The sequence below is a fragment of the Eumetopias jubatus genome, unplaced genomic scaffold (assembly GCF_037043125.1).
Source record: "Eumetopias jubatus isolate StellerSeaLion01/CBP00866 unplaced genomic scaffold, mEumJub1_p1.0 scaffold_12, whole genome shotgun sequence".
Classification (NCBI taxonomy): Eukaryota; Metazoa; Chordata; class Mammalia; order Carnivora; family Otariidae; genus Eumetopias; species Eumetopias jubatus.
The window spans coordinates 89,193,399-89,211,243 of record NW_028274818.1 but is presented as its reverse complement, the minus strand read 5'-3'; the positions used below and the strand labels follow the sequence as shown (position 1 = coordinate 89,211,243).

The window sequence follows — 17,845 nt, the reverse complement described above, 5'->3', positions numbered from 1 at the left end:
ATATATAGAAAACTACATTTGCTGCTCTCATTTAGATCTTTCCACATCAATACAAGCATACCTCAGAGATACTGTGGGTTTGGTTCCAAACCACCGCAATAAAGTGAATATTGCAATAAAGTGAACAAATGATTTTTTTTTGGCTTCTCAGTACATATAAAAGTTATGTCTATACTATTCTGTCATCCATTAAGGGTGCAATAGCATTATATATAAAAAAAACAATGCATTTACCTTAACTTTACAATATTTCATTGCTAAAAAATGCTAACCATCATGTGAGCTTTCAGTAAGTTGCAATCACTGATCACAGATCACCGTGACAAACATAGTAAGAATGAAAAAGTTTGAAATATGGCCAAGAATTACCCAAATGTGACCCAGAGACATGAAGTGAGCAAATGCTGTTTGAAAAGTTGCACCAATACTCTTTCTACCACCTTGGAGCCTGTGGAGCCTGCGGGGAACAGGACTCCTTTTTTTTTTTTCTTTTTTTAAGAGTTTATTTATTTATCAGAGAGAGAGAGAGACAGGCAGGCAGAGGGAGAAGCAGGCTCCTTGCTGAGCAAGGAGCCCGACGTGGGACTCAATCCCAGGACCCTGGGATCATGACCTGAGACAAAGGCAGACGCTTAACCAACTGAGCCACCCAGGTGTCCCTGGGAACAGGACTCCTAAATCGACAAATACATCTGGAAGGCTGTGCTCCAAGGCTATTTTTCTCCCGAACCAGAGGGAGAAGACAGCTCTTCTTAAAATTGGAGGTGTTTATGCTCAACATGAAACTGAATTCTGTCTAGGCAAGAGATGTGCTTATGTGTATGAAGCAAAGAACAACACAGTGACTCCTGGTGGCAAACTGAACAAAAATAGAGTAATATGAGGAAAATTAACTCATGCTCATGGAAACAGTGGCATGGCTTGTGCCAAATTCTGAAGCAACTTTCCTGCCAAGGCCATTGGCCACAGAACCGTGTGATGCTATACCCCTCAAGGATTTAAACTGACTGAAAAGTAAATAAAGGTGTAGATTTGTTCTCTTTATTTTTTTAAAGATTTTATTTATTTGTCAGAGAGAGAGAGTGAGTGAGAAAGAGAGAGAACAAGCAGGGGGGAGAGGCAGAGGCAGAGGGAGAAGCAGGCTCCCCGCTGAGCAAGGAGCCCGATGTGGGACTCAATCCTAGGACCCTGGGATCATGACCTGAGTTGAAGGCAGATACTTAACCGATTGAGCCACCCAGGTGCCCCAATTTGTTCTCTTTAAAAAAAAAGAGGGGCACTTGGGTGGCTCAGTCAGTTAAGCATCTGCCTTCGGCTCAGGTCATGGTCCTGGAGTCCTGGGATCGAACCCCACATCAGGCTCCCTGCTCAGCGGGGAGTCTGCTTCTCCCTCTGCCTCTGCCCCCCTCCCACTCGTGTTCTCTCTCTCAAATAAACAAATAAAATCTTAAAAAAGAGAAAGAAAGAAAGAAAGAGAGAGGGAGAAAGAGAGAAAGAAAGAAAGAGAAAGAGGAAGGAAGGAAAGAAGAAAAAAAGAAGGCACAAACAGACTTGCTTGATGCAGGTTGCCACAAACCTTCAATGTGTAAAACAAACAAAAACAAAAAAACCACTGCACCTGCAAAGTGCAATAAAGTGGAGTGCAATAAAACGAGGTATGACTGTATGTACAGCAAAGTCTTATTCTTTTTCGTGATTACTCAGTATTTCACTATTGGAATATACCATATTTCATTTAACCAGTCTAGATGTTGGGAGTTTGTGGAGACATGACTTTTGCACTCATAAGAGACAGGGAGGCTGGAACTGAGACTTTTGCATACAGTTAGGATCCTCAAAGGGCTACATCTTCATGTGAAGGTGGCCAGAAACTGGCTACTGGTCAAGAAGCAATGTGGAAGCTCGTCACCTGGGTAGAAAGTAAACAACTCTCCACTGAGAAAACAACACACGAAGCCTTTGCCACATGCGGATGAATGGTGTGAGTTTATGGTACCCTTTGGGTGGGATTCCCAAATTGAGAAATTTCCCATAAAATTGATCCAGAATGGCAAAACCCCTGGGGCATCAGGGTTTGCAAATGCAAAGTTGTTCTGTTGGGGCACTTCTAAAACCCAAGGTATTATGAGACTCCCACGAAATAACACAAGCTTGCTGATTGTGAACTCACAATAACAAATTATAAACTACATGAGGAAATATATGACTATAAGGGATAGTCAGCACATAGAGCATTCAGAAGAATTAATACCCTCAAAGATTACGTATGGTCTCTTTTATGGACTGAATTGTGTCCCTTTCAAATCCATATGTTAAAGCCCCAATTCCTAGAATCTCAGAATGTGGCTTTATTTAGAGATGGGGTTTTGAAAGGGATAATTAAGTTAAAATGAGGTCATTAGGTGAGGTCCTAATCCAATAGCACTGGTGTCCTCATAAGACGAGGAGACTGGGACATAGACACACTCACAGAGAGAAAACCATATAAAGATGCAGGGAGAAGTTGGCCAAAAACAAGCCAAGGAAAGAGGCCTCAGAAGAAACTAACCCTGCTGACGCCTTGATTTTGGATTTTTAATCTCCAGAATTTGGAGAAAATAAATTTCTCTTGTTTAAACCACTGAGTTTTTGGTATTTGTTTTAGCAGCTCTAGCAGATTAATATAATCTCCAAAAAAGACCATGAAAGAAACACATCTAAAAATCATTAAAAGATGGACCACAAAGCATAATGAAATTCAGAATTCTGTGGAAAAAAAATACATGGATTTGGAATAAAACAAATAAAACTTCTAGAAATGGAAAGCACGGTCATTGAAGATAAAAACTCAAAGCACTGATGGAACGAACAGGGTAGACACAGCCAGAAAGAGCAGTAAGGTCTTCAATCAATGATCCATCTGGTAGCACCCAGATTGTGGTTTCCAAATGCCCTGGCCTCTGCCGAAAGAACTGGAGTTCCTTCAAGAAACGTCTGTACAAGCTGAGCCCAGAATACATGGTAATTCTATACAGCAAGGAAGCTATAAAAAACTACTGGGGTTATGTGAGAACTTTAGGTGTGAAGGAGCACCCACAGGCCGGGGACTGAATGACTTGAGAATCAAAAAGAATGATAAATAATAAGACACCGCCATGTTTGAAACAGCCACTATGTTAAAATCTATGCACTCACGGGGCGCCTGGGTGGCTCAGTCGGTCATTTGAGCGTCCAACTCTTGATTTCTGCTTGGGTCATGATCTCAGGGTTGTGGGATTGAGCCCCATGTCAGGCTCTGCCCTTAGCAGAGTCTGCTTCTCTCCCTCTGTCCCTCCCCCCACACTCTCTCTCTCTCTCAAATAAATAAATAAATCTTAAAAAAAAAAAAAAGAAAGAAAAATCTATGGGCTCACAATGGCTCAAAGAAAATCTTACCAGCTTAAGTAACTTTGCAGGTTACCAATTCATTAATCCAAAAGCTGAGAAATCAAGGAATGAACCAAACGTCTATTCTGCTGGTCCTTTTTGAACTACACACAGTCAGAGTAAACCAAAGAGATGATAAAGGAAAATTCTTCTTTATAGAAGAGTTCCAGCTACTAAATGTGGAAGGAGTGATAGAATTAAAATATCGTTTTGCAACCCTTAATGAAATAAGGGATCTGGGGAATAATTTTGTTAAGTTTGCTAAAAATCATCAGGTCGGTTGTTTCCAAAACATACTGGAATTATCCGAAAAGCTTATAAAACATAATGCCTGGGCCTCATTCACAAAGATTTTAATTTAATTGGTGGAGGGCATGGCCTGCACTTGGAGATTTTTCTTAAAGCCCTCCCAGGTGATTCCCATGGGCAGCCAAGATTAAGAACCATCATCACATTAAGTGTGAGGCCGATGGGGAGCTTTACAAGGGAAGTGGAATGGGGAGGTAGATCACACTGACAATGCCTGAGTCCCCTGATCAAATCTTAATCAGGAAAGACAACCAGATACAATGTGGTTCCTCGTGTGAGGTACTACGAGGGACACAGTAGCCATGAGGTCTCCTGGGAAGTTCTCCAAGCTGAATCTGATCAGGCCTCTAGCAGACAGATAGGAATATGCAACATAAGGCTTTGGATGTAACCCGCCTGTCATCATTTTACAGAACATACTCTGACCTTTCCTCCATTTTTCTTCTTTCCTTTTCCCAGTTTCCCCTCATTTCTCTTGTTTAAATCTGTCATGTAAAGGACATAGGGGAAAAGAACAAAGCTACTAGAAAGTGGCCATGAATTGATCTTTGACAATAACACTGTGGTATGGGAAAGGGTACCAGTTCATTTCAGCTTGCTCCTCTGACTTTCTCTGCGGGGCAGGGGTGCTGGCTTTGTATCTGGGTCGGGATAGATGTCAAACTCCCCAGCTTTCACAGGAGGATGGCAACCTTTGTCATTTGCATTTCTGGTACTCTTTCTTCATTCAGTAACAGAGAAAACTAAAGCTTTGAGATCCAACAGAACAGAAAACTAATCTATTCCTGTCAACAACTCATAAGTGTTAACATGCAATAATCGGTTTCTGGAAAGCTACACAAACTGGTAATGATGGTTACTTCTGGAAGGGTTAGGAGGAAGATGTACATTTCACCCTGCATGATGGTTTCTCAACCTCAGTACTACTGACATTTGGGGCCATTTTGGGATAATCCTTTGTTGTGGGGGACTGTCCTGTGCAGGGTAGATGGTTAGCAGCAACCTCAGCTTCAATCTACCATATTCTAGTAGCACCCCCTAGTTGTGACGAAAAAAAAAAAATGTTTCCCCACTTTGCCAAATGTCCCTTGAGGGGACAAAATGGCACTGGTTGAGCCACAGTTCTGTACTTTTCTGCATTGCTTTTTTTTTAAACTCTACACAGTTATACACAGTATTAATTATCTAAAAAAATTTTAATTTAAAAATCAAAAGAAAAGCCTAACTGGGAGAAGCAATAGTCATAGAAAATGATTTAAGACAAAGATGATAAACTAACAGACAGCAGGCTTAAAACTAGCCCCGGTCTGGTCCTCACAATTTTTAGGAAAAAATGTGAATGACTTATCAAGATGTAAAAATGGGTGATTTCCACATTTCCGATTTCTCTTGAAAAATCAGGCGATCTGGCCATCCTGAGCTCACATTATCAGACGGCACAATGCTTGGGAGCTGAGTAGCAGCTGCTTCCTTTAGGTGGGAAAAGAAATCTTCAGTAGCCCCCTCTAGCCCCACCTGAGCCTGTTAATGGTCTGGCTTTCAAAGCATCTGAGTTTGAGATTCCTGCTATAAGGGACATGCTGTTGTTACCCGACCATGAATTCTGGGCCATTTATGTTCTTTATACAACATTCTGCCCTTACCTGCCATTGGGTCTGCACCCGGAGACAACATGAAAATCAACGGTACACAACAACTGGAATCATTGTAGGACCCTTGGAGATCAAATGTAGGGGCTTCGATGTACACATTGCCCATGTGTTCAGCAATGAACTCCCGAATAGCTGGAATGATTTTGTCAGGCCGCAAACATCGTAGGATCACCATCCTCTCCAATCCCTTAAGGAAGTTCCAAGATCCAGGGAAATTCTCCTTGTGGGGCCAAGTGGAGTCATAGATTAGCTTCCACTGCTCGGCATTTTGTTCTAAATGTTCCTTGAGGCCCTTCATTTTCGGCAATGCCGAGGCACGGACCACTTCTGCCCATGCCTTCTCAGACAGCCATTCAGGAGCTGGGTTGGGGAAGGGGTTGTCCAGGGCGACACCTCCAGTTAGAAGGAAATACCAAACCTCCTCATTAATTTGCTTTTTCTCTTTCATGATGCCGATGGTCAGGAGGAGGGAGAAAAGTAGCTTGTCCTTCTCAAACAGAGAGCGGCAGACATTGTTGTAGATGCTGAGGGTAAAATATTCAATGATGTACTCAATGCGAAGGTCCAGTTCTTCGCTCTTACTGCTGTGGGCCAGGGAATGCACGTAGAGGTTTATGAACCACGCCAGGGAGTACTGGTACATGGGCTCGATGTTGGCCAGGTCGGAGACACAGAAGAAGATGGTGGCAGAGTGGACAGCCACTGGCTTGTAGCCCATCCGAGTCTCATCGATCTGTGTTTCTGTTACTGAAGCAATTTCCTGTTTCTCAGAGATCTCTTCAGACAGCATTTTGGAGGAGGACAAAACTTTGATGGCAGTCTCGTCCTCGAGGATGTTGCCCTCAGACAGGGAGAGGACCTCCAAGATCTTATCTTCAATTTCTTTTAGCTGCTTCTTGTTCTTGGCACTTTCCACAATCAACTCATTCTTCTTCTCTTCCAGTTCTGGCTTCTCTTTGGCAGCCACGATGCCAAGGAGTTGATCTTGGAGACCTAAGGGTGTGATCATGAAGTTGAGGAGGCAGACCTTCATGGCAACTTCAGGGAGGTAATGTGGGTTCCTCAAACGGGTTGTGATGTATAACTTAAAATCCCTGGAGTATTCGATGATGTTTTCACCCAGCCTCATGTACTCAACCCCTTGCTGCCTGAATGTGGACTTGAGCAAGATGGGCTCAATAAAGGCGTCCAGCTCCTCTCCAACATTTTCTAGTAGGACAGGAGTGCCAAGCTGCAGAGCATTTTCCAGCGTCCTCACATAGGTGGCATCTGAGAATTTGATGATGGACAGCTTATTTGCTTTCTCCATGTTTTTGACCCACTTATTGGCCTGCCCCTGAGGGTCAATCATTAAGGCCCAGCGTCTGGAATTGGACACAATGATGCCATTGTCAATGGAGAAAGAGTCAATGGGCAGCCCAGCGATCTGCCAGGCACGGATTTTTACAGGATCTCCTAATGTGTTGCTGAGACTGAAGTCACTGGAGCCGGGGATGACCTTGTCTTTACACTGGGCCAACCACTGCTTCTGGCACCTTGTCCGATAATCCACAGTAAAGGCCCCCAGGTAAGCCACAGTCCCTGAGGACAACAGCACATCCCCTGTCAGATCAATATACCGGATCTCCAGCTGCCGGGCGGCTTCTGTCCATCTGTCCTTCTCTCCGCCAAGACCACTGATCAGCTTTTCTGCCCTGACCAGCTTTTGGGAGCAGATTTCAATGTTTTCCTCCAAGGTCTTTTTCTTGGTATTCATCTCTTCAAAGTCATCGTTCAGGGCCTGGAGGCGGTCTTCCACCAGCTTCAGTTCTGCTCGCTTCTGGTTCATTTTCTCCATCTGTGTATCTAGCTTCGTCTCGGCCTCCCTCAGCCGCTCTCGTTTGGGAGCCACAACTTTGGCCACACGATCGTACACCTCCATGGCCCTCACCCATTTGCACAAACCTTCACAGGCAGATGACACATTTTTAATGACAGCTGGCTGGAAATCTGGGTGATCAATGAATCTTTCCCGGATCCGCTTCATGATCACTGGGGGGATGTTGTCTTTGTCATATGTCTTAAGACTCTCCAAGAATTTCAGATCTCCAAGAATCTTCCTTGAAACTCCCCAGTAATCTTCTATCATTTTACCTGTTTGGAACAAGAAATGGAGATTGGACTACTATTAAGACATTCTGGCTGAGACTTAAAGGCTTGCAATGGTTACTCCTATTTGGGGAAAAATCCAAGGTCCTGACAAGGATGTTTTGGGCAGGAAAATACTGTGTCTGATACCATAATGATGGATACATGTCATTATATATTTGTCCAAACACATAGAATGTGTAATACCAAGGGTGAGCTCTAATATACACTATGGACTCAGGGTGATAATGATGTGTCAATGTAGGTTCATCAATTTTAAAAAATGTTCCACTCTGGAACAATAATGGGAGATGATATGCATGTGTATGGGTTAGGAATATATGAGAAATCTCTGTACCCTTCTCTCAATTTTGCTGTGACCTTAAAATTGCTCTAGAAATATAAAATCTAAATAAAATAAAGAAAAATCTAAGCTTCTCACAGTGGTCCAGGAGGCCCACAGAACTCATCCACCTCATCTCTGCCTTGTTCCTTAGGCTTCAGTCACGAAGAACCTTCCTTCAACTCCTCAATGATCTTAAGTGCTTCCCTACTGTGAGCCCTTCACCTAGCCTGTAAATGGCATCTAGCTGGCTCCTAACCAGACTTCAGCTCTTTTAAAAGTCACCCCCCGGGTGCCTGGGTGGCTCAGTTGGTTGAGCCTCTGACTCTTGGTTTCGGCTCAGGGCATGATCTCATAGGTCATGATCTCATGGGCTGTGAGATGGAGCCCTGCATTGGGTTCCACACTCAGCAGGGAGTCTGCTTGAGATTTTCTCTCTCCCTCTCCCTCTGCACCTCCCACTCTCTCTTTAATAAATAAAATAAATAAATCTTTAAAAAAATAAATAACAGTCACTTCCACCGAGAGGTTTCCCTAGATTTCCATCACTCAGCTGGGCCACTTTATCCCTTCCACAGCATTATCTCAGCTGCTAGAATGTCCATTCCCTTTACAGTGTTTATGCAACCTATTTATGCAACTTTTTTTTTGGCTTCTGTTGTGTTTATTAGAATCTGGCATAGTACCCGATACTCAGTTATAAATAAATATGTATCGAATGAATGTTGCCCCTTGTCCCAGTCATAGAGAAGGCAAAGGAGCCACGGGTATGTGTTTTGAATATTCCTTTTCAAGTCTGGGAGGTGGGCTGGATGGTACTCAATCAGTCCTTGTGAGTGAGGCAGTCTCAAGAGAAAGAGCAAGGGTGGGGAAGCAGCATGTAGGCTTGTAACTATACAAAAGGCTGTCCTTGGCCTACCCAGTAACAAAGCAGGGCCCTCATTCTCCTCAGCATCCATCTTGCTGCCTAATGATTGAATGAGCCTCGATCCCATCCCGGGGCTGCACCCCTTTTGCTCACATGCTAGAAATGAGTTGGAAGCCCTTTTAGCTCACAGCATGTAAACACTTGCCAACCTCAGGCTTTTAAAAAAAAGTTATACTTGAGAAATCATAGTAAGTACAATAGGTCAGATGTGTTCTGTCTCTAACACAAGCACAGTAACCAAACAAATATTTCCCATGAAGGTTTTTGCCTGCATTCAGGAAAATGATCTGCTTCGTTTACATTCAAAGGTAATGAATTCAATTGCTCTTTTGTTCCATCTTCATGTTCTGGCTAAAATTCTGCAGGATAAATGAATAATATACACCATTTGCTTTAATTTTAAAATAAAAAAGGTGAATGGTGGTCCCTTTGCAGATCATCAGTGATCCAAGAAGAGGATGAACTTTTGTGACCTTGGTCATGTTTTGCCTATCTTAGCCGTTCACCCTGGCTGCAGCTTAGATCATTTGGGAGCTTAAAAAAAAATACAGCTCAGGCTGTGCCCAAGACCAGTGGAGTAAGAGTCTCTGGAAGTGAAGGCATGGGCTTCAGCAATCTTTGCACTCTCTGGGTGATTCTAGGGTGCACCCAGGTTGGAGAAGGGCTGGGCTGGCTCATCCTTACTCAGCTGCTTCCCTAAGGGATCCTCCTGTGAAGGCCACTTCCTGCTCGTCCATTCCTGATCACCTCTGCATCTTCTTCATGGGGTTTGGGCTGGTTCTTGACACTCATCCTGGAAGAGGAAATGCTAGCCAATGGGAAGCAGGAGCCAGAGCTTTCTGAATGAGGGATCAGGGGTTTCCGAGCATTTCAGAGGAATAGCAGGACTCTTCCCAGGACAGGAGCATTCAAAAGGCAGGAATATTAGTGAGGCTGGTTTTTAAAGTCCTTGTTCAGTTCTAAGACACTGCTATTAATAATACAAAGTCCTACATCTCATTCAGATTTTAAGGAGAGCGAATACTCTACCTATTAATGCTTCTAGGTTCGGTTACAGGAGTGTCCCTCCCTGTCCTAATGTCTTCCTCCCACCTCAGTCTCTGCCTCCCTGTGCCCCTGTCTCTCTGCCCCAAGCTTCCGTTTCCAGCTCTTCTGTTCCCTCTCTCTGTCTGCCTCCCTCCCTCCTGACTCCTTGCTCGGTTCATTATATCTTTGTGTGCCCCTCCAGCTGTCTGATCTTTCCATCTCTCTGCAGTTCTGTCTCATTCTCTTTCCTTCTCTGGTTATCCATCAGTTTCTCTCTCTCTGTTTATCTTTCTCTAGTTCTTCCTGTCTCTCTTCCCAGCAACCACTCACTACTCTGTCAGTCCTTTCGTACCCATGACCTTCATTTTTTTAAAGACTTTATTTATTTGTTTGAGAGAGAGAGAGCGGCAGAGGGAGAGGAAGAAGCAGACGCTCCCGCTGAGCAGGGAGCCTGAGGAGCCTGAGGAGCCTGATGCGGGACAATGAGATCATGACCTGAGCTGAAGGAAGGCAGACGCTTAACCAGCTGAGCCACCCAGGTGCCCCCCATGACCTTCATTTTTGTAATGATTTGCAGAGGCAGGGGCCTTCACTAAGCTCAGCCTCACCTAAAGATGCCTGTCTTTCCCCTGACTGAGTGAGGAAGGTGAAGGCACAGGAGAGAGATGTGCGGATGAGCATGCACAGGCTTGGGGCAGGTGGGTGAGGGGCGCGGTACCCCTCCTGCCAAGGAAGAGCAGCCTGTGAAGGCCACTGAGGGGGAGTGGGGGGGGGCGAAGGGGGTTACCGCTGCCGCTGGAGTCTGGCTTCCTCTCTGGTTTTAGCCCTTTCATGACGCAGATGCTCTCCATGACCAGCTTGACAGGGCCGGGTGGATTCTGCATGGACTTCACCAGCGAGATGTCTGCTGGGTTCAGGGTGTCCAGTGCAGACAGCGCGGCCTCCAGCGCTGGCATGGCCTCTGCCAGGTCCCCCTCACATTCATCCTGCGGGCAGCACGGAGAGGGAGTAGGGGGATGAGTGCCTGGTGCTCCACACACCCAGCACTCACTTCATAGAGGAAGCCGGGAGAGGCTCTTCCTGCCCCTCCACGTCCTCCCAGGATGGTGCCCCCTCCTGGAGTTCAGCACGGGAGGGTGGCTTTAACCGTTGAGTGGCAGCAGGGAGGTGTGCACGGACTTTTGGGGCTGTGGTTTTGATGTGATTTGTGATCTTAAAAAAAAAAAATCAAGCTTTGGGTTTTAAACAAATTCCCGAGATATATGCAGTGCGTAACTTCATACCCCCGGATCAAGGATGGATGGAGAAATGGAGGAAAGGATGAAGCCCGGGGGTTGAGTGACAGCTGGGAAGGGGGTTAGGGCAAGTTTGGGGAAGAAATAAGGCATGAGGGGTGGGAGAAGGTCAGAGATGGGGTGAGGGTTGGGATGTACTGTAGCTCAGAGATGAGGTAGGGGTAGAGTCAGGGATAAAGTGAAGCTTGGAGATAGGGTGGAGTTTAAGGCAAGAGTTTAAGGATGAGGAATGGGAACAGAGATTACAGCTGGGTAGTGAGCTCTGGGAAAAGGAGATGGTGCATGGTTTGTCCCTTATTTTTCATTCAAAGACAAAATTAATTCAACGGAATATTATTCAGCCACAAAGACAAAGGAAGCCAGACATAAAATGCCACCTGCTATATGATTCCATTTACATGAAATGTGCAGAAAAGGAAAATCCATAGAAGCAGAAAGTGAGTTAGCGATTGCCAAGGGCTGGGGAGGCGGAGCAATGAGGAGTGACTACTCACAGATCTAGGTTTTTTTGTGGGGTGACAAAAATCATCTGGAATTAGTGGTGATAGGTATACACCTCCGTGACTGTACTAAACACCTCTGAAATGCAACTTAAAAAGGGAGTATTAATGGAATGTGAATTATATCTCAATGTTTATTTATTTATTTATTTTGGAGAGAGAGGGAGAAATGGAGGGGGAGCGAGAGAGAGAGCGGTAGGGAGGGGCAGAGGGAGAGGGCAAGAAAATCTCCAGCAGACTCCCCACTAAGTGGGGAGCCCAAAGCAGGGCTCGATCCCACAACCCTGAGATCATGACCTGAGCCGAAAGCAAGAATCGGTTGCTTAACCAACTGAGCCACCCAGGCACCCCTCAATGTTTTTTTTTTAAAGAAAGGTTAACATTATAAGATTTTAGAACTGGAAGGGACCTTATAGATTATTTAGTAGCCAAATTACCAAATTAAAAAAACAAAATAAAATAAACAAAGAAAAAAACCCCAAGTTCTCAGGAGGCAAAATGAGTTAGCTCGGGTCACAAAGCTCCAACTCTGGGCCCCTGGTTCCCACTCCGTGAATTCTCCATCAGTCGCCCAGCCGAACGAGTCATCACACCACCACGATCGAAGTGAAGCGTCACAAGAGAACAAGGATTCTTAGACAAAGGAGAATGTATGGAAGTCCACATCCCACAGGTTTACGATAGGCAAACAAAATAAAGGTGGGTTTCCCCTTACATCTGTGTGTACATGCATGTGCATGTGTATACATGTGTATATATCATGGATTCTTTATTTCAGGTTTTCTGTCTTTTAAATACACTTGCAGCAAAGTTTTGTTTGGCTTTATTATTTTTTTAAAGATTTTTTATTTATTTCTTTATTTGACACAGAGAGAGAGAGAGAGAGAGCACAAGCAGGGGGAGCGGCAGGCAGAGGCTGAGGGAGGAGCAGGCTCCCCGCTAAGCAGGGAACCCTGGGATCATGACCTGAGCTGAAGGCAGACGCTTAACCAACTGAGCCACCCAGGCGCCCCTTGACTTTATTATATTAAAGCAACACCCCTGCCCCCATGAACCCTATCAGATGTTCCCAATATCAAAATGGAATGTTCTGCTTCAGATGGCAAAAATTGCTCAATCCCAGGGGCAACTCGGTTTGCTCCCTCTTCCGTCCTAGGATAGGTCCCAGAGGGCAAGGCAAGAGGAAAAGAATTGAAACCAAAGCCTGCTGTTTCTCTCTTTCTTTCTTTCTTTCTCTTTCTTTCTTTCTTTCTTTTTTTAAGATTTTATTTATTTATTTGACACACAGAGAGAGACAGTGAGAGAGGGAACACAAGCAGAGGGAGTGGGAGAGGGAGAGCAGGCTTCCTGCCGAGCAGGGAGCCCCATGCAGGGCTCGATCCCAGGACCCTGGGATCATGACCTGAGCCGAAGGCAGACGCTTAACGACTGAGCCACCCAGGCACCCCGAGCCTGCTGTTTTTCACGGTCAGCTTCAGATAGAGTTTGGTGGCAGAGGAGACCAAAGGTATTGACTCAGCCATAGCTGTGGATTCTTGGTGGATTTCAATGATCCCAGGTGCCCACAGGTGCCATCAACTGTTCCATGTTCCTTTCCTATAATGTGCCAGACAACTAATGGCCCACACATGCTTCTTGTCCTCCAGTGGCCCAGTAGTTCTGCTCCCTTTCCTAAGGGGCACGGCCTGGGTCCCAGCAAGCTTGTTTGTCAAGTGCCTCAAAAAGGCTCTAATGATAATATTATGGGAACAGTGATTCTCAACCCTGGCTCTGCCTCAGAGTCACTGAAGAACATTTAGGGCATCCTCATGGTCAGGCCCCACACCCAGAGATTCTGATTCATACAGTCTGGGTGAGGTCTGGGCACCTGCATTTTTCAAACTCCAAAGGTGGTTCTGACACATGGCGCTGTTGAGAAACTCCAGCTTATACTCTCGAAACACTGAAAACAGGGCAGGAAGGAATAGACTTCCATGCCCAGCAGGGGAATGGCTACTTGATGAGAGAAGCACTTACTTAAAATGGTCATTAAAATGATTATATGACATTTTGGAAAAACATTTGTGATACGATGTTAAGGAAGTAAAAAAGCATGATGCAAATTGCAATGATACTATGATTGCAGTAACATGAAATTATCCATGTGTATAGACAGGGGCTAGAAGGAAACTTGGAAAATTGAAAGGTGTTAAAGCTGAGTTCTTAAATATTCTTTTGTATGTGTTATTACCGTCATCATTTGTTTCTATGATAAAAAACATTATGATTAAAAATGACCCCTGGGGCGCCTGGGTGGCTCAGTCGGTTAAGCATTTGACTCTTGGTTTCAACTCAGGTCATGGTCTCAGGGTCATGGGACTGAGTCTGGCATCAGGCTCCATGCTCAGTGAGGAGTCTGCTTAAGATTCTCTCTCTCCCTCTGCCCCTCCCCACCCTCTCTCTTGCTCTCCTCTCTCTCCCTTTCTAAGAAAAAAAAAAAACACAACAACAACAAAAAACCCCCCTGTTGCTTAGCAATGTAAGGAACACCAGGGCACTTTGAAAGGTATAAAGCACAGTGCCCTCTGACGAAACACAAAAGTCAACTTTGAAGCAATTCTGTGCATCACTTATTACCCTCATTAGGGGGAAAAGAAATGATTCATTAGCTTAAAAAGAAATGACTGCTCTAAGCAAACTGCTGTACTTGGGAAGCAAGGGTCTGGGCCCTCTTTCTCTGCCAGTCTCCTCCCCATCCCTGGATGGATTCCACAAGCCTGGCTGAGCCTCTCCACTGCAGGAGTCACCACACCAGGGGCTCTCCCAGGATGTCTCATCTCTAGGGGTGGGAGGAGATTGGAGAAAATTACAGTCCTCATGTGGAGAAGGACTGTAACTCTGAGAGGTTCAGGGAGGGTTTCTAGTCCTCGGGAAAATTCAGAGCAAGCACAGCTTCTTTCTCCTCCCTGGATGCACCTTGTGACTCACCTCCAGGATGTCACTCCTGACACTCAGGGATGAGAGGGCAAAACATCAGACCTCACCCTTGACACCGAAACCCAAGGCAGCAGTTTACTGCCCAGGAATGGGTGTGGTGGGTTGTCTCCATGTCACCTCCCGCATCCCTCCTGTTCCAGCGAGTCCCTGTTTGCCCCTGACATTGTGGAGCAGAATCCTGGGTGTGATGGTACCCACACTGCCCATTATCAAACGGGCAAGTCCACTTGGTTCAAGGTAAAGAACAACAGTTTTAGAGAATGAATGTTTGCCACTAAACTCTGTGTGTTGGACACATACTACAAAATTTACATGTTTTTCTCTTACTATCCCCATTTTATAGATGAGAAAACTGAGTTTCAGAAGGGGCAGAGCAAATACTGAGTCCTGACATGCCCAATTCTAGTAAAAAACCATGGAAGAATTGCAAATTCATACGCCTGTTGGGGCCAGGCCTGTGATCTGAGTGTGGGAAGTGGGTTGGGTGGGGCTTTGTTGAGCTGGAAGCCACATGGGGCAGCATCTAGTCAATGCTGCTGATGGGGGCAACCCAGGAATGCAGGTCCAGTGCTACCAGAATGCTTGATTTTTCTTCTGAAGAAAAACTGAACATTCAGAATTTTTACTTGAAATCTCTTGATTTCTTACAAGTGGAGGATTATTTCAGATTAAAAAAAAAATACTGTGTGTGTCGCAGTGTAAGTATGCACTCCCTAGTTACCAGTTTGCCACTTCTGGAATAGTAGCCAAACTCAAGGGCTTCAGAATCCGAGAACTCTAGGTCTGAACCCAGATTCGGTCACTTGGTAGCCGCGTGAACTTGGACAAGTCATTTAAGTTCTTGTACCATGATTTCCTTATCTGTAACCTGGGAATGATACCATGTGCTTCGCAGGGCTGTTGGAGTGATAAAAGGCAACATAAATCAAGGACAAGAGAATACAGTCTCCATGAGGGAAGGAATTTTGTCTGTCTTATTCCACTGCCTAGGAAGCACACAGCAAGTGTTCAATAAATATTTGTTAAATGAAGGATTACAAGAAACCAGCATGGTGCTGATAAGTAGTAGCTATTACTATCATCCTGGCATGGCAAAACACCCACTGACCACTGGATTCTGGTCTCTGGTGGTCACCATCTTTTATGGTTCCATGGGGCTCCTGGCTGTGCCCCTGGGACTATGGGTGAGCACACCTCTCTTATCCAGGGCATTCACTGTGTGACTCTGCGGCCAGGGATTGGACCCAAGGGAATCTATGAAAGGCCAGGTCTCAGGACTCACTGGAGAAAAACCAGTCTGGAAGACCTGTCCTTTTCAAGAAAGCACCCCATGACTTATTTATCCTAGAAGCCAGACACAAGCTACTCCTCACTCAAGCTCTTTTTTGAAGAATGGTCAAAAAGATTTTCTAACTGCTGAGCAGGGACAAGTATCTTGAGCTAAGGGCCAATAGCCTTGGATTCTAAACCCACTAAGTAGCTGTGCAACTCTGTTTGCCACGAAACTTCAGTGTCATTGATACCTGTCATTCCTAAGTCCAAGGCAGTCGTGACAGTCAAATGGAATTATGCAGTTGAAAGTGTTGAGAAATATATAACATCACATGAATGTTAATCAGATTTTCTTCTAATATCAGAATGTAGGTAAAGCCCTTCCCAGGGCTATTCTTTGATATAAAAATCACCTTCAAGTGAGGTCTTCTAGGTTCAACATTCTATCATTTGACAATGATTTATTCCACACCTGTAACATGCCAGGCACATCTGAGCAAATACATGATGGAGGTGAAGGAGACAGGCAGAGGAACAGTCAGTGCAAGGGCCCTGGGGTGCGAGAGTGCCTTTGTACTTCTCGGAGGAATTGTTAGGAGGCCAATGTGGCCAGAGCAGAGTGAATGAGGGAAAAGTAATGAGATGAGGTTAGATTATGTTTGGTCTTGTGGGCCTTGACTCTGAGTGAGATGGAGAATATGTGGAAAACAATAATTCTTCCTGGAGAGAGCCAGGTGTCACAGAGACCTGCTTCATCATTTACTAGCTACGTGATGCTTGGAGAGTCATCTGTCTTTTTCAAGCCTCACTCTTCTCTTCTGCAGGATGGGCCTGACCACACACACCCTGAGGGCTGTGTTAGGCTCTAGTGAGAGAATGGATAAGCCCAGAAAAATGCTGCTTCCCTCCCTTTTCCTCTTGGCTCTTTATACCTTGATTTCTTGAGCAATGGCAGCGGCAGCATTGGATTCTTTTTCATCCGCCTGCACCAGAAGTTTCTTGGCATCAGCTTCTCTCGTCTCCTCTTCAATTTTCACCATCACTCTGGCGGTCTCCTCAGACGTCTGGATGAGTTGAGGCTGGAGAGCAGTCAACTGTGCTTGCATTACTGCCACCTACCAAGGGAGGGGGGTGGGGGGGGTCAGCCCTGTCAATGCCGAAAATGGCACGGTTGGCAGGAGTTGAAACAATTCTCCAAACTATCATAAACGCAGAAAATACTAATGATTTTACCATGGTACTGGGTATGCATTTGTTGGCTGGAGTTTCTGCCTTTGATCTTTCAGTCCTTAGTTACTGAGTTCATACTATGTGTTGTAAATTATCAAGCGCGGTGCTAGACACTAGACATAGAATGGTAAACTTAAACATTTTTTAAAAGGTACAGTTTCCTCCATGCTCTTGAGCCTAAATTTTAGTATTGGGAGCAGGGAGAGATAGAATAAAAGCAAGTTAGGGAAAAAAAAAACTTACTTTTTTTCCATAGTCAATGAAAAAAAACACACATGCCTGAGATACCTGGAATAAGAGGAACTTTCAAGGCCACTTTTCCCAAGAGTCTGATGCTTTCTAACGCATTCCTGCCAAGTGGTGTTCTGACCTCTGTTTGAACACCTCTAATGGTGGAGAGCTCACGTCCTCTCAGGAGAGTTGTGCCATTTTTTAAATCCACTGGCCCTGATTCTACTTTCTAGGGCAGCTCAGATGCATATTTGGGGAGGGTTTCACAATCTTGCAACCACTGTCCCCAGCAAGCATGTGGGAGAAGCACAGCATGCTGGCCTGGTGAGAAGCACAGGTTCTGGAATTGTGCAGAGCTGAGTTTCAGTTTTGGCCTGATCACTTGCACTGGCTACTCACGAGGCTGCAGGTATGATCTTGGCAAATCTCCTGGCCTCTCTGCATCATGGTGTCTTTGTGTGGAACACAGCCCGTTTATACAGAAGACGAAACTGAGGCCCAAGAGGTGAGATAACACATTTGGGGTTCATCCATGATGAACAAAATACCAA

General features: G+C 45.1%; 1 protein-coding gene across 3 annotated transcripts in view; it reads right to left on the bottom strand.

Annotated features, from left to right (window-relative positions):
* DNAH3 (dynein axonemal heavy chain 3) overlaps window positions 1-17,845 on the bottom strand; it is a 180,099-nt gene that overhangs the window by 17,236 nt on the left and 145,018 nt on the right. For all 3 annotated transcript variants that reach the window (XM_088029049.1, XM_088029048.1, XM_028095231.2), the window contains 3 exons: window positions 16,766-16,948; window positions 10,578-10,776; window positions 5,358-7,499 (listed from right to left, as the gene is read on the bottom strand). In XM_088029049.1, coding sequence (XP_087885175.1) covers window positions 5,358-7,499; window positions 10,578-10,776; window positions 16,766-16,948 — 2,524 coding nt within the window. The remainder of the gene's footprint in view (window positions 1-5,357; window positions 7,500-10,577; window positions 10,777-16,765; window positions 16,949-17,845) is intronic.